This window comes from Jaculus jaculus, chromosome 12 (genome assembly GCF_020740685.1).
Source record: "Jaculus jaculus isolate mJacJac1 chromosome 12, mJacJac1.mat.Y.cur, whole genome shotgun sequence".
In the NCBI taxonomy this organism is placed as follows: domain Eukaryota; kingdom Metazoa; phylum Chordata; class Mammalia; order Rodentia; family Dipodidae; genus Jaculus; species Jaculus jaculus.
In genome coordinates, this window is record NC_059113.1 from 90,629,520 (window position 1) to 90,656,956 (window position 27,437).

The 27,437-nt window shown below is 39.4% G+C and overlaps 1 protein-coding gene across 1 annotated transcript in view; it reads right to left on the reverse strand.

Moving 5' to 3' along the window:
- Positions 1–27,437, reverse strand: part of Inpp4b (inositol polyphosphate-4-phosphatase type II B) — a 507,192-nt gene that overhangs the window by 400,405 nt on the left and 79,350 nt on the right. Inside the window, exons 3-4 of the mRNA XM_004655836.3 lie at positions 25,444–25,637; positions 23,357–23,401 (exon numbers count right to left, since the gene is read on the reverse strand). Of these exons, the coding sequence (XP_004655893.2) occupies positions 23,357–23,401; positions 25,444–25,534 (136 nt within the window). The 5' untranslated portion in view covers positions 25,535–25,637. The remainder of the gene's footprint in view (positions 1–23,356; positions 23,402–25,443; positions 25,638–27,437) is intronic.

Consider the following 27,437-nt stretch of genomic DNA (forward strand, 5'->3'; position numbering starts at 1 on the left):
ATTCAAATATGTTTTTTCTCGTTCTTTTTTTAAAAAAATATTGTCCCGTTTTAGTCACTGAGTTGAAAAAATAGTGTCACTAATTCAAAACCAGTGCCTTATTTATAAGCAGCATAATTTTCATGTAACCCTTAAGAATAATATTAATATTAGGTTTCTAGAAGGTCAGAGGGAAACAAGCCAATATTTAAGGTTGAAAAGAAAGATATCAACACATACCTGATACTGAATGAAGAAAGGAAGAGGAATAAAAACAAACATCCACCAGCCATTCTAATGAGTACAAGCATCTCTTTGGCATATTGAAACAGTGGTTAGTTATTTTTGCCCCTACATTGCAAACATAAAACTTACGTATTTTAATGCTGGCCTGTGAAGCCAATGGACCCAGGTTTGATTCCCCAGTACTCACATAAGCCAGATGCACATGGTGGTACATGGGTCTAGAGTTTATTTGCAGTGGCTAGAGGCTCTGGAGCACCCCATTCTGTCCCTCCCTCTTCTCTCTCTTTCTCTATCTATCTGCCTCTTTTTCCCTGTCTCAAATAAATACAGTAAAACAAAGACAACACATGAAACATGCAGAGAAGGTGGAGGAGAGGAAGATAATTTATGGAATACCCACCATGTACAGTCAGTATTTTGATCAGATCTATGGCTTATTCTAGCTCATGTCAGAATAACAGTGTGCAGGCTGGGGCCCAGAGATCCATATGCACATTGTTTAAGAATCAGTCAATACACGCTTGTAAATTAGGATGTTTGGCACAAAGATGAAGGCCCTATTTTTACTTTACCAATAACTCAAGATACTGATTCTGAATTAACTTTTCTCTGGAGCATTCTGCAAGTCAGATTTTATGCCTATGTAATCGCAATAAAGAATCAGCTTTACAAACAGAGTTCTAAGACTCGATGTCATAATACTAGCAATATGAGAATTTGGAGTGTCTTTGAGAGCAACACAGCCTTTCTCTGTTCTTGGTTGGGCTGCATTCAAGAGTTGGGTTGCCAGATGATCGTGGTTACACAAAACTTCCCCTGAGCTGGTGGTCTCTAGATTCTTGCCTTCACTTCCATGAGTGAAATCCACAGACCACTGCATGTGAGTTTTCAAGCGATTTTATTATAGAGCTTAAGAGAAGGAGAGAAAGCAAAACCCCTGTATGACAAGAGGACATTCCCCCGACATGGCAAGACCCAGTTACGGAAAATAAATCAGGAAACTCCCAAGTAGGAGAGGTCACAAGCTGGGAAAATTCACCCATTGATTCTGATCAGGGTCTTTTATGAGAATTCACTAGATGAGGGCTGAACTGGATGGTCTAGCCCCCCATGCTATGTGTATTGGTGCTTCTTAAAAGTGGACCATCTTCCAACCAAGAAAGAGATAAGGAAACCCCAAACTCCCCTTATATGCCCAAGAGCAGTTCCGGCCATTAGCCAAGGTAAAAATAGTTCACTTTGGGGGCCTTGGTACCCTGGGCTGCCTAGCCAATTTTTTTTTTCTCCTGTTCTCATGAATAAATAAAATGTGGAGAAAGGATGAGGCTGGTGTGAAAGAAGCAGATGACAGAGCTCTTGAGGAATACAGGTAATAATTTACAAGAGGGAATTTAAGAGTGGTTATAACAGAAATATTGCTTTAGAATTCTTGCTACATTGAAATTTGTGCATCACTGCGCCTAAATTCCATTACAACCAATTCACTTATAATAAAACTGATTTTCTCAGTGTAAAAGGCTAGATTCAGATTGTTCAGAAATGTGCCCAGAAATCAAATATATTACTTTGTCACATAACTGAACAATATCAAAATAAGTCACCATGGTTTATGTGTGTGGTAAATAGAAATGCGTCGGTCTTTAAGAGGGAAAAAAAATGTCCAAGAAAATGAAGCTCGTTTTGTTATTTGGGGAATAACATTTGGAATAATATTTGGAATGTGATGCCAAAATACACTTTATACTCAAACCAGCTCTCAATGTAAGTATCATAGGCTAACATGGAGGGAAAGAAAAAGAAAAAACACTGCAACTTCTGACTGGAACAATGGTGCTCTCGGGAAACACACTTGGATTGTCTGTGCTGGGAGCCACAAGATGCCAGCTGTATAGCAGACAGCTTATTAGCATATGAAAAGAACAAATTTTGTTCCAATCATTCTTGTCAGCACCCAAAGACTTCCTATTCTTGAGCTGGTCTCCTGTTCCCTTGGCTTTGAGCACATCAGGCCTTAGAAAAACTCTATTTTGTGATGTTTTCCTAAGTATTACCTAGCTGGCTAAGATTCCATCCTCCAGCAATTGAATTCAAAACAAGCCTGTACCCGTGTCACTTCAGATTCTGAAAAATCACATTGTGTGCTTTAAGCTCCAACCTGGCCTGGAACCGCCTAACGCTGCACAAAGATTCTCTCTCTCTCTGTGTCTGTATGTGTGCGTGCACGTGCATGCGTGTGCGTGCGTGCGTGTGTGCGTACATGTGTGTGTGTGTGTGTGTGTGTGTGTGTGTGTGTGTGTGTGTGTGTGTGTGCTCCAAGCCCACGCTCCGCTTCAGAAACAGCAAGGGCTCGCAGCCTTCTAATGTTTGCTTCGAGAGGAACATATGCACTGCTTCAGAAGGGAGGAAAATGTTATTCCAAGGAGGAAAGCAGGTTCCCCTGAATACTACAAGAAATACTGCCAGGCAGTTAATGGAAATCTGCAGTGTTAGAACTAAAATAAGAGGAGGAAGGCAGCGTGGGGAAGAATCATTACCAAAACTCTTCCCTTGCCTTCGCTGGGGCTGACTCATTCCAAAGCAGTTACCACTCACACAGAAGCCAGGGGGAATCCCCGCCTGCAAGATCCAGCAGAGCCCATGGTGACTGCGAGAGAGTGCGTCCCTGACCCACATCAGACTCAAAAGACGAGGCTGGGATAGTGGGTGGAAAGGTGACAATACCAAAGGACACAAAGTGGCTCAGTTCTGACTGAAGCCACACAGGGCTGTGTAGGAGATACGTGGGCACCTGTGGAAGGGGAAAGAAAGCAGAGTCTGGAATGCCGCCTTCAGGGGATGGCAGTCCTCCCAGTGACTGTGAGGTCCACCAGTCTGGGCAGGAAGTAGCTCGCAGCCTGGGGAGCACCTGTCTGGGTGATTGCTCGTCAACACACTGAGTCATTTGTCTGGGTTTCATCAAGTCAACAGTCATTTTATATCAGGCCAGCCTTCTCAAACCAAGGTGTTTTCAACGAGTTACACGGTGGATATTGTGCCCAAGGCTTGCATTGCATTTTGGGGGATTGTTTACAAATGAAATGAAATATAATATTTTTGTATTTTTTCATTATATATACAATATATATATTATGAATATATTAATGTTAATGTTATATTATGAATTGTATTACTATATATGTATGTATATATATGTATATATATATATGTATCTTTCAATAGTTATGTGTAAAATTAATGAAACTGCAGTCATTCAACTGCCAAGTACTTTACAATTAAAATACAGAATCAAAGGTATGCAAAAATGATTAGGAAATAAGGGAAAGAGAAACGAACATCGAAAAAAGATGGTTTAAGAGGATAATTAGCCTTTCATTTTAATTGTCTTCATCTCAATCCTTCTTTGTTGGACAAATTCTGAAGACCTTAAAGAAGACAACTCCCTGTATTGCTTGACTCTTTAAGCCCACATGTGATTTTGTGCAAATGAAGGAAAATCTCAAAATGTTAACTAATGAAGCTTTGAGGGTGTCAGATCCCCTGTGGTAAGATGTTGACTCACAGGAAAGGAAAGAGGCCTCCTACTGATATGTTACAGTCAGTAAAGCCAGTAATGACTAATGATCCAGGATGTAAAGAAATACAAGCAGGGATGTGTAGGTGAGAAGGCAAATATGGGCTAGTTTTAGGGCAAGAAAAGGATCTGATTATTTGAAGCAAAACTCCCACTCCACCAATGTGTGAAAACAGTGCACAACAGGCAACTTCAAAGGGAGATTGTTGAAGAAAACAGAGGATCTTTCCTCAGAATATTTGGGATCTTCAAGGAGAACATCTCAGACTTGTAACTTAGGAGAGACCAGGATCACAAGAAAATTTCCAGCAAGGCTGGTTCAGCAGTTAAGGCACTTGCCTGCAAAGCCTAAGGACCCAGCTTTGAATCCCCAGGGCCCATGTAAGCCAGATGCACAAGGTGGTTATGTGTCTGGAATTCATTTGCAGTGTCTCTTCCTCTCACTCTCACTCTCATATAAATAACTGTTTTTTATTTTAATTCCCAGCCAAGAAATAGCTTATGTCAACAGAAAAATAAATTTGGAAGATATTTCTTGCCTATTCCAAGATAAGCAGTAGATTATGTGAGATATAAATTGGTAGGGCCAGGCACATACACCTTTATAAATTATATATTATACACCTGCACTGTATAATCCAAATACTCTGGTGTCTTATGCAGGAGGACTGAGAGTCCAGGACCAGTCTGGGATGCACAGCAGAACACTGTCTAAATAAAACAAAACAAACAAACCAAAAAGAATAAGAGCTCCCTTTTGTTGGGTGGTATTTGGTATTTCTTACTTCCTCTGCACTCTAAACAGCCAAAAGTTCAACTCAAGGTCATAGATTTCAGTCCTGACTGTATTTTTTATGTATGTATGTGAGGCCTTATTATCCTCATCTGAAAAGGAATAATTATACTTATTCTCACTGAATATTTGTAATCATCCAATTAAATAAAATATGTGTTTGTGTGTGGGGGGGGAATACGTTCGAAATTTTTAACATTCAAAATATACTTTTAACTTTCATATACTTAGCTCAAACATCCTGGGAAGATAGAAGGTATAATTTACAATTGACATACAAGAAGTCATCATTTCAGAGAGGGTAATTAGAATAATGCCAATGGAGTTACTCCTCATATACTTGGCCACTTTCTTAGCGTTTTAGGTAAACTGGATCACTTTCTCTGCAAAGCAACAGTAATCAAACATTGTTTAGTCACATGGTCAGCAAGTAGCAGAATTAGAATCTTAAAATTCTCAGGTTGACAACTCAGCTCTCAAACACAGGCCAGTTAGTGCCTCCTCCAGTGGGACACGTTTCAGGCTCAAATGCAAGGTTAAATCTTTTGACTAATCCGTTTTCATGATCTTAGTTGCTTATGTCTCTTCTTGTTACCATTTGTACATGTGGATTAGTAAGAGTATCTCTGTGAGAGGACTGCTTTCTTCCCCATCTCAAAAGATCTCAAAGGTAATCTGTGAAGCCTTTTTATTTTATTTTATTTTATTTTTCTTTATTTATTTGAGAGAGAGAGAAAGAGAAGGAGAGAGCGAATAGGTGCGCCAGGCCCTCCAGCCACTGCAAACGAATTCCAGGTTCATTCACCACCTTGTGTACCTGGCTACGTGGGTCCTGGAGAGTCAACCTGAGGTCCTTTGGCTTTGCAGGCAAGCGCCTTAACTGCTGAGCCATCTCTTCAGTCCCAGGAAGACCTTTGAACATCAACTCTGACACAGTTAATTCAGATCTTCTCTGTCAGGTATACTTCAGTTTTAGGATGAACGTGTTGAGCTCAGCCTGTAATTAATTCTCTTTGTCAATTCTCTAAGAACCCTAAAGCCAATAAAAATGTATTCCTCCTAAATAGAATTTGTAAACAATGACATATGAATGGTTGTTACTTTAGCATTTTTGATGGGTTTGTATGACGTGTGTGTGTGTGTGTGTGTGTGTGTGTGTGTGTGTGTTTGTGTGATAGCACAAGTGTTTATGTGTGGGTTTGCATGCCATGGTGCATGTGTGGAAGTCAGAGGCTAACTCTGATTGTCAGTCCTCATCTCCCCCCTTGTTTGAGGTAGCTTCTCTCATTGATCACTGCTGTCCTCACCAGGCTAGCTGCCCTGCCCGCTTCCAGGAATCATGCTGTCTCCACCTCCCGTTTCATTGTAAGAACACTGTAATCAGAGATTCTTGTGCTAGTGTTTCTGGCTTTGAATGGGTTCTGGGAATCCAGACTTAGATACTTACTCATGCTTGCATGATAAGTTCTTTATCCACTGGTGATCTTCACAGCCCTCACTCAACATGTTTATTTTTAAAATTTTTTTAAAGAGCACTACTTAAATATTTTTATTTATTTATTTGAGAAAGAGAGAAAGAGGCAGATATATATAGGTATAGATATAGGTGACATGGATATAAATATAGATACATAGATATAGATAGATATATCTATGTATCTATCTATCTATATCTATCTATATCTTCTATCACCTATCTATCTATCTATCTATCTATCTATCTATCTATCTATCTATCTATATATATATACATACATACATATATATACATACATACATACATATATATATATATGTATGTGTATATGTATATATATATATATATATATATATATATATACATATATATATATATGGAGAGAGAGAGAGAGAGAGAAAGAGAATGGACATTCCAGGGCCTTCAACCACTGCAAACAAACACCATAACACATGTGCAACCTTGTGTATCTGGCTTATGTGGGTCCTGAGGAATCGAACTGGGGTTGTATGACTTTGCAGGCAAGCACCTGAACCACTAGGCCATCTCTCTTACTCAAAAAATGTAAGTGAATTACTTTTACAAAACATTTAGAAGTGAGAAGTATAAAACATTTTCAAAGGCATCTGTAAATATATCACCTTATTGTTTGAAGAAATAAATGAGGATTTAGCATTCGAATTCTTGTATATAGTCAGCTCATGGGAATTTATTATATGTTAAAAATGTGCCCTGAATGATTCTAAGTGACAGTTTCACGGGACTAAACATAATTGCACATTTCCTATTGTATAGTCTTTATAGTTTGCTGGGAGAAGGCTAAAAAAAAATACAACCATCCTAAACAGGGTTAGCAAATCGAGACTATGGGGCAAATTTTATCAAGATAAGCTTCTCTGAGAAGCTGACCTATAACTGTGACCTAAAACATGCCATGGGACCAGCTGAGTAGGACTGAGAAAGGTAGCCAATGCTCAGTGTTTATAAAATGCAGTACAAAAACCAAGTATATGACGCTAATTAGACCAACTGGTACAAGGTTAAGTAAGAATGGCCTGCTTCCCAAAATCCTAGGTAGAGCACAGTAAGACACTTGATATGCTCAGAGAACACATGTTGCGGCAGGAACATAATTCGGACAATGAAAAAAATCATCTCTACACTTATTTCTTTGTATATTTTTGAGGGAAGATCTCGCTGTAGCTCAGGATGACCTGAAATTCATTCTGTAGTCTCAGGCTGGCCTGGAACTCATGGTAAACCTCCAACCTGTGCCTCCTTAGTGTTGGGATTAAAGGCGTGCATAATTACACCCGGCTACATCTATATTTTAAAAGATTATAGCTGATGGTGTCAGGAAGGGAAGGAGTAGGGACAAGAAAAATCACAACTGCTCCACAGGGCTCTCTTGAATGGTCCAGGCAGGAGCTCAACCATAGCATGCTAGGAGAATGCAACATCTGAGAGAAATGGAATGTATGTCAGATGTCAAAGCTGCTCTGCCGTGAGCTTGAAATTCCTCACACACAAATCAGCAGACACATCCAGAAGTCATTTGAAAATGAGTGCAATACTTTGTGGTAAAGTGAAGACAAGAGTTATAAATTCTGGGCTGGAGAGATGGCTTAATGTTAAAAGCACTTGCTTGCAAGACCTAAGGAGCAAGGTTCAATTGCCCAGTACCCTGGTAAGCCATATGCACAAGGTGGCACATGCTTCTAGAGTTTGTTTGCAGTGGCTCAAGGCCTTGGCATGCGAGCTCTCTCTCTCTCCAATAAATAAATAAAATATTTTTTTAATGAGTTATAAATTTTGTAAGGCTTAGGAGAGGAATCAGCTGATATGAATGTTTTCAAAGCAAGCATGAAGGCCCAAAAGGGTCTGCATTCAACCCCAACAAACATATTAAAAATCCAGATGTGGTCATGCATGTCTTAAACGATTTCAAGACCCAGTCCTGAGGGGCACTGAGGAAACATAAGATTCTGGCCAGCCTGTCTGACTGAAAATAGCAGCTCCAAGTTCCTCTGCTCCTCAATGGCCAGCACTCTCAGTAATTAGACAATGCAGGGAAGAAAGTAATTAGATAAATCACATAAAAAGGAGAAATAAAAAGTGTTGGCCATGAATGAAAGGCACAAATAAAAAGGGTGGAAGTGGAACATTTAAGGGGTAAGAAAAATAAGACCCCTCTGTTCCAAGGAAACAAAGCAGAAATAGCAACAGAGGACATCAGACAGTCTTTTCTGGTTTCCCCGTGTATGGGATGTGCACATCTGCATGCATGCACACACACACACACACACACACACACACAAACACACACACACACACGTGCACATACTATGCATATATACACTATTCACACACCACAAATATATATCATATAACACACATACACACATGCACATAGTATACATACATACACTATTCTCACACCACACACATATAACACAACACACACACATATATGCACATACTATCCATTCATAAACTATTCTCACACCACACATATATACCACATGACACACACACACACACACACACACACACACACACACACAAAAGTTAAAATTTTTGAAAAATACCTATAAATTTTTAAAGGCATGGATCTTTATATAACGCAAAGAAAAACAAAAGTGATATTCTGGGTTTGAACATGTTTTGAATTAGGAATACCTTGAACGGTTTATGTCACCTTAACAGCACATTGGTAGGGAGGCAGGAACAGAAAAAGTAAGAGCACATGAAAACCTCTGGGCTTCTCTCTATCAAATATGACTGCTGGCAAGTCACCCAACCTCCCTGAGACTCTGTATCTTCCATTGTAAAGTGAAAATAGTATTACATTTTCCAATTGCAGAAAGGTCAAAGCTTCACTAAGAAGCATTTGGGGAAAGATAGTTCAGTATTGCAGAAATATAGAGACTCTTTCCTTAATCTTTCCTTCCACACTGCTAGGTGACTCACAATATGGTTCTCAGCTGGCCTGGGACACAGTTGGCTGACATATGCTCAACAAGAATGTTGGCTGACTAATTTCAACCACATAGACAACAACATCAGGGAATCTCATGCCCCACAACCTCAGTGACTTTAAATTGTATTTGATACAAAACCACTTAATGAACAAAGCCCTGAGGTAGCTCCAATTCCTCAATTACCCATAAGTAGCAACAGGTGCTGCCAATGTAAGTCCCGTTCCAATGACCAGCGCTCTCAGTAATTAGACAATGTAGGGAAGAAAGTAATTAGGTAAATCACATAGAAAGGGGAAATAAAAAGTGTGCTGGCCATGAATGAAAGGCACAAATAAAAAGGGTAGAAGTGGAACATTTTACAGGGTAAGAAAAAGAACAACAAGAATAGCTCATACAAATAATTTGTTTAACCCATGTGGGACAATCAATATAAGTCTATGGAGTAAAATTGATCAAAGACTTCCCTTAATTAAATGTTCTGACAATATATTGCACAGAAATAAATACAAGAAAATATGTACATAAAATGCCAACTCAACTGAGGTGAGTGAAACAGCCATGGTAGGGGCTAAGAGGGCGATAAGAGTCTGGTTTCTGGTCTCTCATCCAAGTACTAACTAGACCAGACCCTGCTTAGCTCCTGAGATCAGACAGTATCAGGCACATTCAGGGTGATATGACTGTCAGGATGGTATTCATATATATCACCACCACACTACAGATCTGCTAAAATGCTCTAATTGGTTCATCTTTACTCCTTTCAATTTAACCTTGAATTATTTCAGCAGCACAAACACAATTATACAGGTCTTAGATAACCTTTCACTGCTCTTCTTCCTCTCATTTCCTTACTTTCAATTACCTATCACAAAGGACATGGACTTTGGAATTAAAATCCACATGCCTCTATATCCTCATTCAAAGCATTATGCAAAGTCCTGAACTTGTTCTGATAAATAGGACAAAAACAAACAAACAAACAAACATCTTTAGCTCTCATTGTAGGACTGGAGAGAAAACATAAAAATTTTGCAGCCTGGGCTGGAGAGATGGCTTAGCAGTTAAGCACTTGCCTGTAAAGCCTAAGGACCCCAGCTCAAGGCTTGATTCCCCAAGACCCAAGTTAGCCAGATGCACAAAGGGGGGTGCACACATCTGGAGTTTGTTTACAGTGGCTGGAGGCCCTGGCATGCCCATTCCTTCTCTCTCTATCTGCCTCTCTTTCACTCTCTCTCTCTCTCTTTCTGTCACTCTCAAATAAATAAATAAAAATGAACAAAAATATTATGCAGCCTTATTCATGGCATTTAGATACATTTGCTGACTGGTAACAAATATTATACACAAAAATATGCAGGCCCAGCACTCCCTGCTGAAAAAAAGTATTTATTGACAGTGTCCTAGAGAGATAAACTCAAGCAGAGACTATTAAGACTAAAAACGTTCACAGATGACATTCAGAGACATTATGCAGGGTTTCTATGAAGACACAGCTAGGTAATAAGTAACTAGATTAGGACTTCAATGTGAGGAAGTTAGATTCACACCCAAAACTTTTAGAAAGTTTACCCCCAAATACCACTTCTCTTGGGTGTGTTTATTTTGTCATTGTGTTCTAAGTAAATGGTTATTCAGAAAGGAATCTCCTCACTGGCATTACTAGGTACCCACTGTCATCAAAGCTGAGATAGCTTGAAAACTCCCTAGGAAGATTCTGACATTTGTAAGCTCTATATAACTAGTTAATTATCAGGACAAAATTTACTTACATGGTCCATTCTGTCCATCTAAGAATGACCAGAGCATATATGAGCTTCATCTAACATAGGCTTAAAGCCAGGAAGATCCAATTTTTTAATGAGGTCTTAATACAATTTACTAGTAAGAAGTCCTTTAAAGACTATAAATTTACTCTGGGTGGATTAAACACAGGTTGCCATTGCTTTTTACATTCTCACTTAGCACATATTTGTAATTATGCATATTTTGCATGTAATAAAGCACAGCCTTATCCCAAAAGACTATAAATTTAGAATTTAAGAACAAGGACCTAATAAACAGATCATAGTTATTAAAAATGCAAGAGGTGGGCTGGAGAAATGGCTTAGTGATTAAGGTATTTGCCTACAAAACCTAAGGACCCAGGTTCAATTCCCTAGTACCCAGGTAAGCCAGATGCACAAGGTGGTGCATATGTCTGGAGTTTGTTTGCAGGGGCTAGGGGCTCTGGTGTGCCCATTCTCAATCTCTCTCACAAAATAAAGAAATACATTTTTTTAATTTTCTATTTATTTATTTGAGAGCAACAGACACAGAGAGAAAGACAGATAGAGGGAGAGAGAGAGAATGGGCACGCCAGGGCTTTCAGCCTCTGCAAACGAACTCCAGACGCATGCGCCCCCTTGTGCATCTGGCTAACGTGGGATCTGGGGAACCAAGCCTCAAACCGGGGTCTTTAGGCTTCACAGGCAAGTGCTTAACTGCTAAGCCATCTCTCCAGCCCAAGAAATATTTTTTTTTTAATGCATGAGGATTTCTAGAACTTTATTTTAGAGTGAGGTTCTTAGCAGGAAGAGGAAGTGTAAGAGAACACTAGGTCACTGAATGTCTTACCTTGGAAAATGAATTCTAGGATTTTACATTCAGTGCAGCTTTCTGCATCACGTGTATGAAATTCACAGGTTCCTTCTAAACCATCTGCTATCCCACTCATTGTTCACAGCCTGAGCCTAGTGAAGTTTCCTCAAAGACGCCATGTTTCTCATGCCAGCATGCCTTAATCACTACTTGCTCCAAATGCCCATAGTCACTGGTGCATTCCTCTGAGTGTCCCTTATTACAAAGCCCTGACAGTATCATAGTTAAACCAGCACCATCAAATGGGGCGTCCTGGTAAGCAGGAATCAACCAGGAGGGGAGAGCTCTGATGATTAAATGTGGGAGCTTCAGGGACACAAAAAGCTCAACTTGGACAATGATTCGATCACCCCACTTCTGTAAGATCTTTTGGAAGCCCACCATTGGAAAGCTAAGATTCCCTTATTTGTAAAGACAGTATATAAGTGAATGCTATGGATCCAAGATTTGAATCAATAAGCATTCATTTGTTGTTGCTTTTTTGTTTTGTTGAGGTAGTGTCTCACTCTAGCTCAGGCTGACCTGGAAGTCACTATGTAGTCTCAGGGTGGCCTTGAACTCATGGTGATCCTCCTACCTCTGCCTCCTGAGTGCTGGGATTAAAGGAGTGCGCCACTAAGCCTGGCCCATTCATTCTTTATATAATGATTTGGTAGAATTTTGGTAAGATATACTAGGCCCACTGTGTGTAAAGAGCTAAGTGCACAGTGGGTGTTGAAGCAAAGGCAGCTGATCCTGTGTATGATAGCTTCATCACTTTCAGGGGGAGACGATGTCTCACCTGTGCTGTGGCATGTCAGAACAATAAGAAAATGGCCATTGATTTATAATGAGGCAACAGACCGGAGCGTGTACAAGCCTTGTGTAATGCTTAGCTAGCAGCCGCTTCTCTTATTGTGAAGATCATCTTGCATCTAACAAGGTGAAGGCATACTTTTATCACTAGATGAAATGGAAAGATACATTTCTGTACTTGGTATGCCTTTCAGGTGGCTTGTTGTGCATTAATAGTTGAAAATAATAAGAAAGAAGTATGAAATTTATCATTCTCCTGTTGGAATATTAAAAATAACTGAGCTCTACAGTCATTTATAGAGCACAGGCCAGCAAGAGTCAATGTGAGAAACAAAAGCAGTATGAGGTCTGGGAGGAGGGCTCACTGCACAGATCACTTGCTGCATAAGCTTGGGTCCCAGAACACACACAAAGCCAGAAGCCATGGATGACTATTTTGTTTTTAACACAGTCTAACTGTCAGTGAGATAGGAGGTGGAGACGGGTGAGTTTTCAGAAGCTTGTGGAGGGGCTAAACTGGTGAGATCAGCACAGTGAAGAACAAAGAACATGAGAGAGACTTTGCCTCGCAACAAGGTCAAAGGCCAGGGCTGAGCTCCATAATCCCGCCACGGCACCTGTGTACCCACTCTCACACACGTAACACAAAACTGGGGTGGAATTCTAAAGATGTTTTTGGAGAGAATATAAACCAATATCTAGAAGTATGAATAGACCTGACAAGCAGAGTAATGAAGGTCTCTGATATCAGTGAAAGCTGTGGCTTTTAATCCATGAGACTGTTCTGTGTGTGTGTGTGTGTGTGTGTGTGTGTGTGTGTGTGTGTGTGTGTGTAGCTTGACATTCTAGGCACAATTATATATATTATTATGCCTGAGCGCTGAAAACTAGTCATATTAATTTTGAATGTTATTTTTTTTTTAACTTTACGTTGACAGCTTCTGTAAGTACAGGCAACAAACCATAGTAATTGCCTCCCCCATCCCTATCCTGCTTCTCTCAAACCCACCCTCCGTCAAATCTCCATACCCCTTTCCAATGAGTCTCTCGTTCCGTGTCATCATCTTTTCCTTCTATAACGAAGGTCTTGTGTAGGTGGCGTCAGGCTCAGAGGGAGCATGAACACCCCGGCCATTTTGTATCTGGGAGAGTGCATGGTCAGGAGCAGTGCCCTTCCTTTGGTTCTTATCTTCTGTCCACCGCCTTTTCCACAGTGGGCCCTGAGCCTTGGAGGGTATGATAGAGATGTTTCAGTGCTGGGCACTCCTCTGTCACTTCTTTTCAGCATCAGGGTAACTTTTGAGTAACCCTTGACTTTTTTTTTTTTTTTTTCCTGACTGGATAGCTAGAAATCTAGTGGCTCTCTCTATAAAATCCAAAATCAAATGCATGACCCAACGGAGGAACCAGAACTTTCCCGGACAAAGTCTTGACAGCCAGACAGCATACTCTCCCTGATTTACAGTGACTATGACACTTGGGGTAATGTAGCAAAGGACTTCTTGTCATTGTGCCAGGAGCTTGTGTGATGGTGACGAGACTGAAAGTTAAGCATTAATTTACATGACTCAGGTATGTAGCAGCTTTGCAACTGCACAAGCCTTTGTTAGTCGTCCTCTTCCATAGGGAAAGCAATGCTTCCACTTGGCCTCAATACTTATATTTATATTTATTCATTTGAGAGAGAGGCAAATTTCATATATATATGGAGAGAGAGAGAGAATGGGTTCATCAGGGCCTCTAGCAGCTGCAAATGATCTCCAGACAATGTGCCACCATGGGCACCTAGATTACATGTGCCCTGGGGAATTGAACCTAGGTCCTTTGGCTTTGCAGGCAAGTTCCTTAACTGCTAAGCCATGTCTCCAGCCCCAGTTTGCCTTGTCAATCTAATTACATTATGTTTGACAGGTGGATGTGGCTTGTAGTAAAAGTAAAGTGAGTTTTCTATAAACCACATGAGATCAGTTAATCTTTTCATAAATACCTCTATGACCAAATGAACAGGAAGCAGACCAAACAGGAGTCCTATTTGAAAAGAACACTGGTGTATCCCCCCTTCTTATCTAGGTTTGAGAATAGTTTGGATCTTTTGTTGTTGTTGTTTGGTTTTTGTAATTTTTGTTCATTTTCATCTATTCATTTATTTGAGAGTGACAGAGAGAAAGAGAGAGAAAGAGGCAGATAAGAGAGAGAATGGGCGCGCCAGGGCCTCCAGTCACTGCAAAGAACTCCAGACACATGTGCCCCCTTGTGATTCTGGCTAACGTGGGTCCTGGGGAATCCAGCCTCGAACCGGGTTTCTTAGGCTTCACAGGCAAGCACTTAACCACTAAGCCATCTCTCCAGCCCTGTTTTTTGTAGTTTTTTATTAATTTAGTTTTTGATGCTGGGTCTTCCTCTAACCCAGGTTTACCTGGAATTTACCATGTTGTCTCAGGGCTGGTGTGGATCACACAGCAATCTTTCTACCTATGTGTCCTGAGTGTTGGGATTAAGTGTGCACAACCAAAGGCCCATGTGTTAAAAGATGCTCCATTTAATAACCTGTATTGCTATAGGGGTGGGGGTGGGGATCTGTAATCAGCAAAGCTTCTTGGGAAGAAGTTGATTATTGGAGGCTTATCTGTGAAGGAGATATCATAACACTGGTCCTCTCTCTTTCTCTTTCATTTTCATTTCTTGGCTACCATAAGGTGAGTGGTTTCTTTCTTACAGCCTTGGGCAGTGATGTCCTGTAACACTACCACAGGAACAAAGCAACATGTAAAAATGACCACAGACCAAAACCTTTTCAACTGTGACACAAAATAAACTTTGCTTCTTAAGGTTGATTTCTTAAGGGATTTTGTCCCAGTGCTGGGAAGAAAACTGACCTACATGTTTAAATGGGGTGAGGCATACTGAAACATTAATGGTCTCTGATGTGTGCTCTGCATATGGCATTGTCATCTTTCTCCAAGGACCAAGCACCTGCCAATGCCCATATCTGAGTCAAGAATGTGGCTCTGCCTTTCCTCTGGGTACTCCCGGCCTGTTTGTTCTCTCAAAATTATATTTAGTTTGTTCCCACTAGCTCTTCTCATACTAGTTTTCTCTATCCCCAAAATACTTCGTATTCTCAGAGACGCTAAGGAACAGCTTCGCCCTGAGTGATCTCTGTTGGTTTCAGGAGTACTAGTTGGACCTGTGACTATTCTGTGAGCTGACTGAGGGCAGAGAGCAGAATTCTACTTCTTCAAATCCACCCTTTTATTGTTCTACATAATCCCGGGGTTAAAGGCACAAGCATCAGAAGTTCAAGACCATCATTGGCTAAATAGTAAGTTCACAGCCCGCCTGTTTCAGAAACAAAATAAAGTTGCCATCAAATCCTTTACTTTCTTGAGTCCCAGAAGCAGTCAGTTGCCAGGTCTAGTCCTGTTCCTCAGAGTTGAGCTAGTCGGAAAGGAAGGGAAGTTAGGAGGTATAGAAGAGACCTGGGAAGGACTAGAGTATTGGTCCAGCACCTAAGAACATGTGTGATGCGAACACAGGGTCATACATACCTGTAATCCCAGCACTGAGGGGGAAAGAATAGGAGGATCCCTGAGATTGCCTGGTCAGCCAATCCACTCAAATAATAGGGATCCCCAGGTACAGTGAGAGACTATGTCAGAAAAATTAGGTGAGACAGTGATGCAGGCAGACAGCTAACATTTTCGCCTGGACTTCACATGGTGTATGCATAGGGGCATATGTATCTTAACACACACACACACACACACACACAGAGAGAGAGAGAGAGAGAGAGAGAGAGAGAGAGATTGAGAGAGAGAGACTATGATCTCACCAACTTGCAATGATTCTATCTACCATGTGTCTCATTCTGACTTGGCATTCCAGTGTCCCAGCTGATGGTCCTTCACTGTCCTGCCATGTCCTCTGTGACTCTTTTGACCTCAAGATCACAACAATGTGCCCCTCGGTTTCATGTCTGTTCAAGTCAATGACCTGATTTACAGTCATGATGCCCCAATTATCTCACTAAAGTACCACACTAACATGCTGTTTAAAGATCTATTATACTCTATCCAGTGATCCTTGTAAAGTCCCCTGAGTCTTATGGTTCAGGAGAGACAATTTCTACATCTGGTTCTACACCTGCCTTAAGTGTCTATGGATGCCTTGAGACTTCATTGAAGTGGAAATCTAACACAGTCTCACCTCCCCCCAGTAAAATGCCTCTCCTCTGGGCATATCCTTTCCAGTTGCCTTGCTTTTCTGTCTATCAAGAAGTTGATGCAGGGCTGGAGAGATGGCTTAGTGGTTAAGCGCTTGCCTATGAAGCCTAAGGACCCCGGTTCGAGGCTCAGTTCCCCAGGTCCCACGTTAGCCAGATGCACAAGGGGGTGCACGCGTCTGGAGTTCGTTTGCAGAGGCTGGAAGCCCTGGCGCACCCATTCTCTCTCTCCCTCTATCTGTCTTTCTCTCTGTGTCTGTCGCTCTCAAATAAATAAATAAAAAATGAACAAAAAAATATTTTAAAAAAAGAAGTTGATGCAACCTGGACTAATTTCACATCTCTGTTCTCTATGTGTCCCTCAATGGATGCACAAATGACCTATACTTGTTAAGGGTTTAATGTTTAGTTTCTATGTCCCCACCAGCCCCAAATCTTGCTGATATATACAAAATGCACCTTTCATTATGTTTTATTTCTTCTGCCCAATTGGATCCAATTGTGTATCCACCTTTGCAATATAAATTAACTTTATGAACATGGCTTTGCAGAGCATAAGAAAGAATGAAAATTATCACATGTAAAAAATGCTCATGCTAACTATTCGCTTTATTTACAATTTACATGGTATGCGTATGCAATAAGAAAACATACTCTTACAAACTGTTTATTGACTGGTCAACATGAGCTGATGATGAGTCACAGTGGCCTGTTGTTCTTCATCCCTCCCAAGTTTGATATATTAGGAGCAAGCCAAGTGACAAAATAAAGAGGGGTAACTACATCTAAACATGTATGATGGTACATGACCACATCCCAGAGAGAGCTGTGATAAATGAAGATGCATGAAAATTAACAATATAAGCGTATATAACAATCTAAGCATAAATTTAAGATAGTTTATACATATTTCTACCATTCCCTTTTGAAATTGCTCTTCTCTATACATTTTTACAATGGTTCCAAAAAGGAAATATGTCTGTATTTTTAAGAACTGGTTCTTTTATTGGGTGGCAGCTTGGCTGAATAAAAATAAGTTTATTAAAACATAAACAAAATCAGTGTTCACTTAGGTTTTTAATTATGCCTTTCTTTGTGGAAATAAAGAGTACCAGTACAAAGTAGCAAGAAAACAAATGTGGTCACAAAGTTGCAGCTGCTAGGGTAAATTACTTAATTTAGATGCAGTCACCCATTAGAAATATGGTTAACAGTGGACATGAGGCATTTTTTTCAGTACACACTCATCTAGGGTTATCCAGATATCTTTATCCAATTAACTTGTTCAATTGGCTCAGCATCCCCTACCGTATTTACTTGAGTAACGATGTAAAAGGGAAACTTCAGCAAGATACAATGCTCTTAGAACAGCACAGGAAGATGACAGAGAGGCAGGTTCCCATGGAAATTAATTTATGCAAAGCAGTATGTCATGGCTAAACAAGCAGTGTGGTTGTTTCCTTCATTTAAAAAGAAAAGGGCTGGAGAAATGGCTTAGTGGTTTAGCGCTTGCCTGTGAAGCCTAAGGACCCCAGTTCAAGGCTCTATTCCCCAGAACCCATATTAGCCAGATGCACAAGGGGGCGCACATGTCTGGAGTTAGTTTGCAGTGGCTGGAGGCCCTGGTGCACCCGTTCTCTCTCTCTCTCTCTGTAAAAGAAACAATCTTGTAATTTTATTTAGTCTTATTTGTTGATTCTTCTATTTGTTGACTATTCCCCGTGCTATTGGAATCCTGTTCAAAGCTCTGTATACTATCACAGAAATCCTTGCAACCATGTTCGTTGCTGTTCTAGTCACAATAACTAGGAAATGGAGTCATCCTAGATGCCATCAGTTCATGATTGGGTGATGCACATGTGGTACATACATGTACCTGTGGTACCTCCACACAATGGAATTTTACTCAGGTATAAAGCAAAATGAAGTTGTGAAGCTCACAGCAATGGATGGAATTGGAAATACATATATCCTGTGAGGTAACTCAGGCCCACAAAACCAACCATTATATTCTCTCTCTTAATGTGGATTTTAGCTTTTAATGTTGTATGAAAATAAGTGAGACAAGTAATACTGAAGCAGAAAGGAGGCTGTGGGCCCAAGAGTGGAGGAGGATGAAGGAAAAGAGGGGAAAGGAGTTATAAAACCCAAGATTTGTTTGAAAAGACCGTTATGAAACCTAGTTCTTTCTATGCTAATAAAAAGAAAATGAACAAAATGGTTAGACAGAAGACTCAGCAGTCAAGGTACTTGCCTGAAAAGCTCAAGGACCCCGGATTGATTCTCCTGCACCCATATAAGCCAGATGCCTGAGGTGGTGCATGTGTCTGGAGTTTATTTGCAATGGCTGAAGGCCCTGGTGTACATTTCTCTCTCTCTCCTTCTTCTAGCTCTCTCATATGCCTCTCAAATAAATAAAAAATTATATATATAAAATAATTTTTAAAATTAAATGAATAAGCAAGGAAGAATATTGAACATTTCAACTTACTTGAATATCTTGGGAAAGAGTAACAAATTAAGCATCAAGTTGTTTTTTTTTTTTTTGAGAGCAACAGACAGAGAGAAACAGGCAGATAGAGAGAGAGGGAGAATGGGCGCGCCAGGGCCTCCAGCCACTGCAAACGAACTCCAGATGTGTGCACCCCCTTGTGCATCTGGCTAACATGGGTCCTGGGGAATCGAGCCTCCAACCAGGGTCCTTAGGCTTCACAGGCAAACACTTAACCACTAAGACATCTCTCCAGCTCAAGCATCAAGTTTGAGAGGGAAAAGAAGCCAGGCATGGTGGTGCACACGTTTAATCCCAGCACTTGGGAGGCAGAGGTAGGAGGATCGCCATGAGTTCAAGGCCATCCTGAGACTACATAGTGAATTCTAGGTCAGCCTTGACTAGGGTGAGACCCTACCTCGGGGGTGGTGGGGTGGGGGGGGAGTTTGATAGGGAAAATCCCAAAAATTATTTGTTTTTTTTTTTTTTCCCCATAGAGTTTGTGCCTATTTTACTTCTGATTAAATAAATACACAGAGATTTAAACAATTACAAAATCTTTTTAAGATGCTACTGTTCTCATTGCTTATTATGAAATGAATAGATGTTAACTGTATAATATCCAACAATGAAATTTTAGAATGAAAAATACAACTACAAGAGATTAAAAGGACAGAAACACATACTGAAGCCTACCTACAAGGCTTTGCCTGTGATGTCCTTAATAAAACAGTTTAGAGACTTTATGAAGTGGGATGATAGGGGCTGGAGTTATGGCTTAGCAGTTAAGGTGCTTGTCTACAAAGCCAAACGACCCATGTTCAATTTCCCAATACCCACGTAAAACCAGATGTACAAAGTAGCACATGCATCTGGAGTTTGCTTGCAGTGGCTAGTAGGTCCTGGAGTGCCCATTCTCACTGTCTCTCTCTGCTTGCAATTAAATAAATAGATAAGAAATATTTTAAAAATTAAAAAAAAAAAACAAGTGGGAGACTTTAGGAAAGTAGTAAAAGCCTAACCACTTGAAGCATGCATCTTCTGAAATATATGATACTGTATAGATTAGATTACTCTTTAGTAATTGTGTGTTCATTCATCAAGCATTTCTTTCCATTTGATACAATAATGTTTTCTACCTTTAGGCATCTTAGAGTGTGTTTTGAATACATATAGGAAAAATAACATGAGAATTCCTTAAACTGGGAATATAACATGATGAATGATTATGATTGACTCACAAAAACCAAAACTATGAGTGACAGAACTTACAATGAATCTGACTAGGCTTTCCTAGCAAATATCCGACAAGCCTTTGAAAACACCACTTATTTCAATTGAAAGAGAAGGCAAGTACCTGCTCATACATCTCCCTCTTGTGAGCTGGCTGCCATGTCTCACAGCACCCTCCTCTCCTAGCTTTCTGCTTCCTTCAGACTCTCCTTACCCCACCATGCAAACAAGAAGGCTTTGCTTTAATCATGACATGTACTTCATTGGTCTAATGAATCTTCACTTTTCAGAAGGCCCATAAAAAAAGCTTAAGAGTTTCTCCTCTTAAAAATGAAAGAGATGGGCTAGGGAGATGGCATAGCGGTTAAGTGCTTGCCTGTGAGGTTTAAAGATCCCAGTTCGAGGCTCGGTTCCCCAGGACCCAAGTAAGGCAGATGCACAAAGTGGAACAGGCATCTGGAGTTTGTTTGCAGTGGCTGGAGGCCCTGGGAAACCTATTTTTATCTTTATCTATCTGCTTCTTTCTCACTCTGTCTGTATGTTGCTCTCAAGTAAATAAATAAAAATAAACAAATTTTTAAAAAATGAAAAAGAAGGGCTGAAATGATGACTAAGCAGTTAAGGTGCTTGCCTGCAAAGCCAAAGGACCTAGGTTCAATTCCCTAGGATCCACATAAGCCAAAGGTACAAAGTAGTGCATGCATCTGGAGTTCATTTGCAATAGCTAGAGAACCTGGTATGCCCATTCTCTCTCTGTATCTGCTTTTCTCCCCTATCTCTGAAATAAACTTAAAAACTATTTCAAAACAATGAAAGAAAGAAGAAAATAAACCAAAATAAATTGTTTGAAAGTGCCATAAGGAAACCTAATTCATTGTATGCTAATAACAAAATAAATAAGTAATTAAAAAAAAAATAAAAGACACTTGATCATACAGCAAGAGTTCCAGACCACATGTCAGAGGTGCGCTGGGCTCCTTTTGGTTCTCAGCATCCTTTCTGAAAACTTCTTTCTATATCTGACACCATCACAAAACTCTATAGAGTACAGTTTTATTGTTGTACTATGATTGTTTCTTGAGGTTTTTTATGGTCCTGAATTAGGTGTTTTCCTATAATCTCACATGTTGTGAATGCTTGGTTCCTGCTGATGGCAGTTTGGGAGGTGAAGCCTTGCTGGAGGGGGTGTGTTGCTGGAGGCAGGCTTAGGAGTGATACAGCCAGTTCCCCTTTGCGAGAATTCAGCTCACTCTCTTGCTGTTGTTTTCCACCTGCGGTAGAAGAAGTGATGTCCAGACTCCACTCACACCATGTTTCCTCTGTCATCATGGAGCTTCCCCTATAAGCCCAAATGAATCCTTTCCTCCCACCAGCTGCTTTTGCCCAGGTCTTTTGTCCCAGCAATGAGAAGGAAATGACACCATTCTTGTTTCTCAGTACCTAAGAAAATAAAATCTAAAGGCTTACTTACAGCAACCTTCAGTAAAACCTGCAACAAAGATGCTCAAAATAACAATGATAAAAAATTACTACCTAAGTGACACTTATAAGTGGAAAAATTTGCAGTATAATTAACAAAAACATATGTACCTAAAATGACTGAGACTTCAAGCCAGTTAAACACTATTATGGCATATGCACAAGTTTGTTTTCTAAACTTCACAAAATTTCTCTATTGATACATTAATATATTGATACTAAAAATGTGTCTTGTCTACATGTAAATTTAAATATGAATTAGTCCATAAAGATTACTTAAAACACAATGCAAACATAGTGATGCCCTTTTACAAGATTTCTAATTATGGAAAGAACAGAATAGAAGGCTCCTTTCTAAATAGTTCAGACAAACTTCAACTTACTCTTACTGATTTCTCAATTGTAATTTTGCAGTCCTACCTGAATCAAGTACAAAACACTTCCTTCCACTCACTGAGTAGATGCCTAAGAGGGTAAGAACTCAGAACCCATACATCTCACAATGTGCACACACAGGATATGCAGTTTTTGCTCACGCTCATACAATGCCTGGTACAGATCTTCCTTCTATATGGTACAGACCTTTAGAAGAGCTTGCTCAACTTTCAACTTAGAGTTTACATTGAATTCTCAAGTCCCAAAAACCTGTCCAGAATCTCACTAAAGAAAAATAAGTAGATATTTTTGAGTAATACAGAAAGGGACCAAAAGTTTTATAAACATCATAAAGAAACAAAAGGAAACTGCATGTGCCCAGTGTCTAGTCCAAGAGTAGAAAATTAGACAAATAGATTCCCCTCAATGTTAACTTGCAACAAAATACAGGGACTTATTAACATAAGTGCCCAGGTGGGATCCTGAGGCAGCTCACTGAGTTGAGAGTAAAATTCCATTACCACAGAATCCTGCACCCTTGGGACACAGCAGGTCTATGTAGCACCACAGGTTCTTTTTTGTTTGTTTGTTTTGTTTTTCAAGGTAGGGTCTGACTCTAGCCCAGGCTGGGAATTCACTCTGTATCCTCAGGGTGGCTTTGAACTCACGGCGATCCTCCTACCTCTGCCTCCTGAGTGCTAGGATTAAAGGTATACGCCACCATGCCTGGCTGCACCCCAGATTCTTTACGTATAAGTTGGAGAAAAGAATATCTACCTTTTGAAAGGAGGTTTTTAATAGAACAATGCTTATAAAAGTAAAGTATGGATCCATATATTTCTATCTTTCTCTCTCTCTCTCTCTCTCTCTCTCTCTCTCTCTATATATATATATATATATATATATATATATACATATATATCTAGGTAGATAGATGTAGATATAAATATATGATATAGGTAGATAGATATATAGATATAGATGATGATATAGATAGATATAGATACAAATGACTTAACAAATGATTTATACAAAGTTTTATGTTTTACTTATTGATAATAAAATGGGACTGCTTACCAAGGATGAATTCCAACTGTGGCTCATTGGGAATCTTCTGAATGCCTATAAAGAGCAGGCATAAATTATGGTTTTTAAAAAAGTCCTCATTATCAGTAACATGACACTATGTAGACTGTTTTAATTACACAAATTTGAACAACCATTACTTAGCAGAATAAGTAAGCTTGGGTGAGTTATCTACTAAGGACACAGTATTTTTTGTAGAGTAGGTGTAAATGAACATGTTTTATGGCCATAAAGAGAATAGAATTGCTGGTTTTGTAAGTCAAGACAAAAAGAAAACCTGTTTTTCATCTGTGTCTGCTTTTGAAAATATGCTGGTAGTACAACCTTTAAAAAGATCCTACCTCAACAGAGAACTATTGTAAGTGGGTTTTCTTTCAAGCTGCTCTAACTTACTTAAAATCACTCACGAGAGGGTGTCTCTAGCTAAGGTCCAGTGGATGAATTTATTATGGCCCCGGTCTTATGGGTCATCTTCTGGTAACTTAAACCAAAATTCTGCTCCAGGTTTCCATGGCTTTTGTTAGTGATGTTTCAAAAATAAAACAGCATGGATGAATGACTGAGGATAAAGTCAGAGTGGAAGTAAGTCAGAGAAGAAGGGTATGGAAATGTAAATGTCTAATGGTTTGAATGGAATGTTCAGGTTGCAAAAGGACTTATGTGAAGGCTTGTGCCAGATAACCATACATAGTCAAAGGTGCTGGAGAGATAGCTCAGTGGTTTAAGCACTTATTTGCAAACCCTAAAGGCCCAGGTTCAAGTCCTCAGTACCCATGTAAAGCCAGATGTACAAGATAGTGCATGTATCTGGAGTCTGTTTACAGTGGCAAGAAACCCTGGCATGCTCTGTCTCTCTCTCTCTCTCTCTCTCTCTTTCTCTCTCTCTCCTTGCAGTTAATAAATGAAAAATTTTAAAAAGGTATTCCCAAAATGGAAGGGGTGAGAATTGGGTGAATGAATTAATCAAAAAAAAACATGAAATGTATAGAAAGTTAAACCATTTGACAATTAATGTAAAAATACTCTTTAAATTTTTGCTGCTTAGTTCATCAGGCACTATGTAAATACAATAGCATTTCATCAGTAATATATTTTAAAACCATCTCTTTGCATAAAAATACTGTTGTTTATTCAGACTTAAAATGTCTTTGGCATAGTAGTCACTTTTTTCTCTCCTGCTGACATTTAACAATGCTATGGTTAATAATTTTAGACTATCCAAGAGAGATTATAAGGACAATCATTAGGTGGGAATGTGTGAAATCCTAACAGTATGGATTTTTAAAAATATTACTAATAATTAACATCACTGTAAGCTCTGATAATCAAGTTTCTTGAAAATTCATCTGACCAACACTAGTTTCTAAAGATAATTTTTATACTGAAATTTAAATGAGGTTAGGCATATATTTGCCAGTATTAAATAATTGAGCAAAGGGATCTCCTCAAAGAAGACACGGTTGTACTAAAATAACAAAGCCCAAACCTTAGAATATCAAATGAGAGAAAATAAACAGTTCTAATGCATTTAATTACTTGAGTAGTACAAAGACCGAGTCTAATGTTCAAATGCAAATCTTGGCCAAATCGCTAAGCCTGCTCTGTTCATGTGAATTAGTGCATTCTCCTGGTGCCTGAACCTCATGCTTTTCTAAGCTTTGTGGGTAACAATTTTTCACTACTGCTTTCAACTTAAGTGCTTTTCAGGTTTAAAGATGTCTATGTTCCAAAAAATAATTCCATACAAGAATATACAAGTGCCGAATAGAATGTGTTCTTAAGTGGGATTAGTGTCTGGAAGACATCCTTCAAAAGTATTTATTGATGTTTTAGTGCATATTCAGAAGCACTGATTTACCATTTGATATCTGTTCACATCATGAACTGTCATCTACCTCACCTAAGATGAAAGAGTTTAGGCATATCATGTACTCACACATAGCAGCATATAGTACAAAAGAAAAACAATTTGGTATTCTATTTGTTAGAACCCACGTGTCTGTGCATGCATATGCATACAGGTTATATAATCCTGCATGAACTTCAGAGCGTTAAGTTCAGGTCTCACACATACTTACTTGTGAACCGAGTGTCATCAGATTCATTTGCCTGAGCTGTTGGAAGAAAGTGCTGGCCTTCTTCTGAAGTGCCTTCCTCTTTGATTTCCATGATCAACCTTCTCTTTTCCAAGTTTTCTTGTCCAAATGCCAATGGCTTCTGGTTGAATGCTGGTGTATCCACACACCAAAGGTCTGTATTCCACTCTGAAATTCTACACATAAGAAATATCAGGAGTGAATATTACATTTACTTCAGAGTTTGGTACAAAGCTAGGAATTATGGGTAGGTGGAGATTACAGCTATGTTCAAGTAAGCTTCCTTCCTTGTCTAGCCTCTCATATTTTAAGATCAATCCATGCAACATACCAGAAACTCTAGCTTAAAATGCTGTTTTTCCAAACAATCAAGAGATAGTCATAGAAGGAACTTCTAAATCCTGAAAGGGACGTTCTTCCTTGTCAAGGAAATTTTGTAAGGCAGCATATAGGTCAAGTGCTGCTCATTTAACATGCATCTAGTATAGTAGTAGTAAGAGCTAATGAGGTCTTGTCAAGAGATTTGCCTCTTTTGCGAAGGTGACTATTACTTTCACTCCTTCCATTAGAATAACCCTATAAGCTCATCTCTCACTCCATCCTTATTAGAACATTAGTCATGACCAGATAAAGATAATTCGCCATGCCCCCACTTCCTCAAAGAAAGGCTAACAGGTTGAACATGGGCGTTTCCAACCTCATTGTTATCCATAGAGTCTCTTGCTATTCTGCCTGACAAAGGTTTAATTGTTTAATAACTGGAGTATATGGTGAAAATAATGAATAATTCTGAAAAGCTTAAAGCTCAAGGGGAAATGAAAGCAAGAGCAAATTGATGGAAAGTAGCACGGGGAAAGCAAACCTCTCCAAAATTTAATAGCTTGTTTCACAGACAGCCTCAAATACTTACAAATTCATTTTGATACTTAGCATGATGTACATGACCAAGAATGAATTGAAAAAGAATCAATGTTGTTCTAAATCAAGTTACCAGCTGAATTAAAATGTGTAAAAATCTTTAAATGTCTACCCAGCACTATTTAATGAGAGAGCAGCAAACGAGTTCACTGTGGAATACTGATGTGGTCTCGGGCCTCACAAATCAACAATCTCACTTTCTGTTGTTCTTAACAAAGTGTCTTCATTGAATATTCAGCTCAAGTTCTTAAAATCATCGGGCAAAATCTAAATTCAGAAAGCATCTTGAATCTTTAGAAAATATTACAATAAATTTGCTGATAATTACTTATCGGTTCCTAATGGTATAAGTAAGGGCAATGCTTTCTGAGGTAAAGAGCTATTTGGCCACTATTTTGATAGTACCCATCTATTTCAAATTTATTTTCTGGATAAAAATAGTACTCATTAAATTCCCTTTTGATTAGCATATTTATAATTCTTTTTTAATTAATTAACTTTATCTTCCAGAAGAGAGACAGAAGAAAAAATGGAGAGAGAGAGAGAGATAAATGATAAAGAGAGGGAGAATGGGAATGCTACGACTTCCAGCAACTGCAAACAAACTCCAGATTTATGCGCACTTTGTGCATCTGGCTTTACTCGGGCATTAGGAAATTGAACCCTGGTCATTAGGCTTTGTAGGCAACTGCATTAGCCATCGCTCCATCCCTGTCATTCTTTTCTGACAAATAGATATGAGCACACTGAACCGCATTCTCCCCCAAACTTATGACAAATGGGATATCAGTAGCAGACTGCTATGCATGTGTGTCCATTGGACAAAAAAACACCTGTCAGCTTCCTTATATCATCAACTGAATACTCAACCCTTAATAATGATCAGTCTTTTTTTATTTTTTGCATGTGTGACATATGGCATGTGTATATGTGGTATACGCACATATGTATGCAGATGTACATGCCTCCCATCCCATTATGCAGTGTGGATGCCAGAGAATTTCAGGTGACTGCCCCCATCACTTACTTGCCCAAATGTTCTCCATGAGAGGAATCTC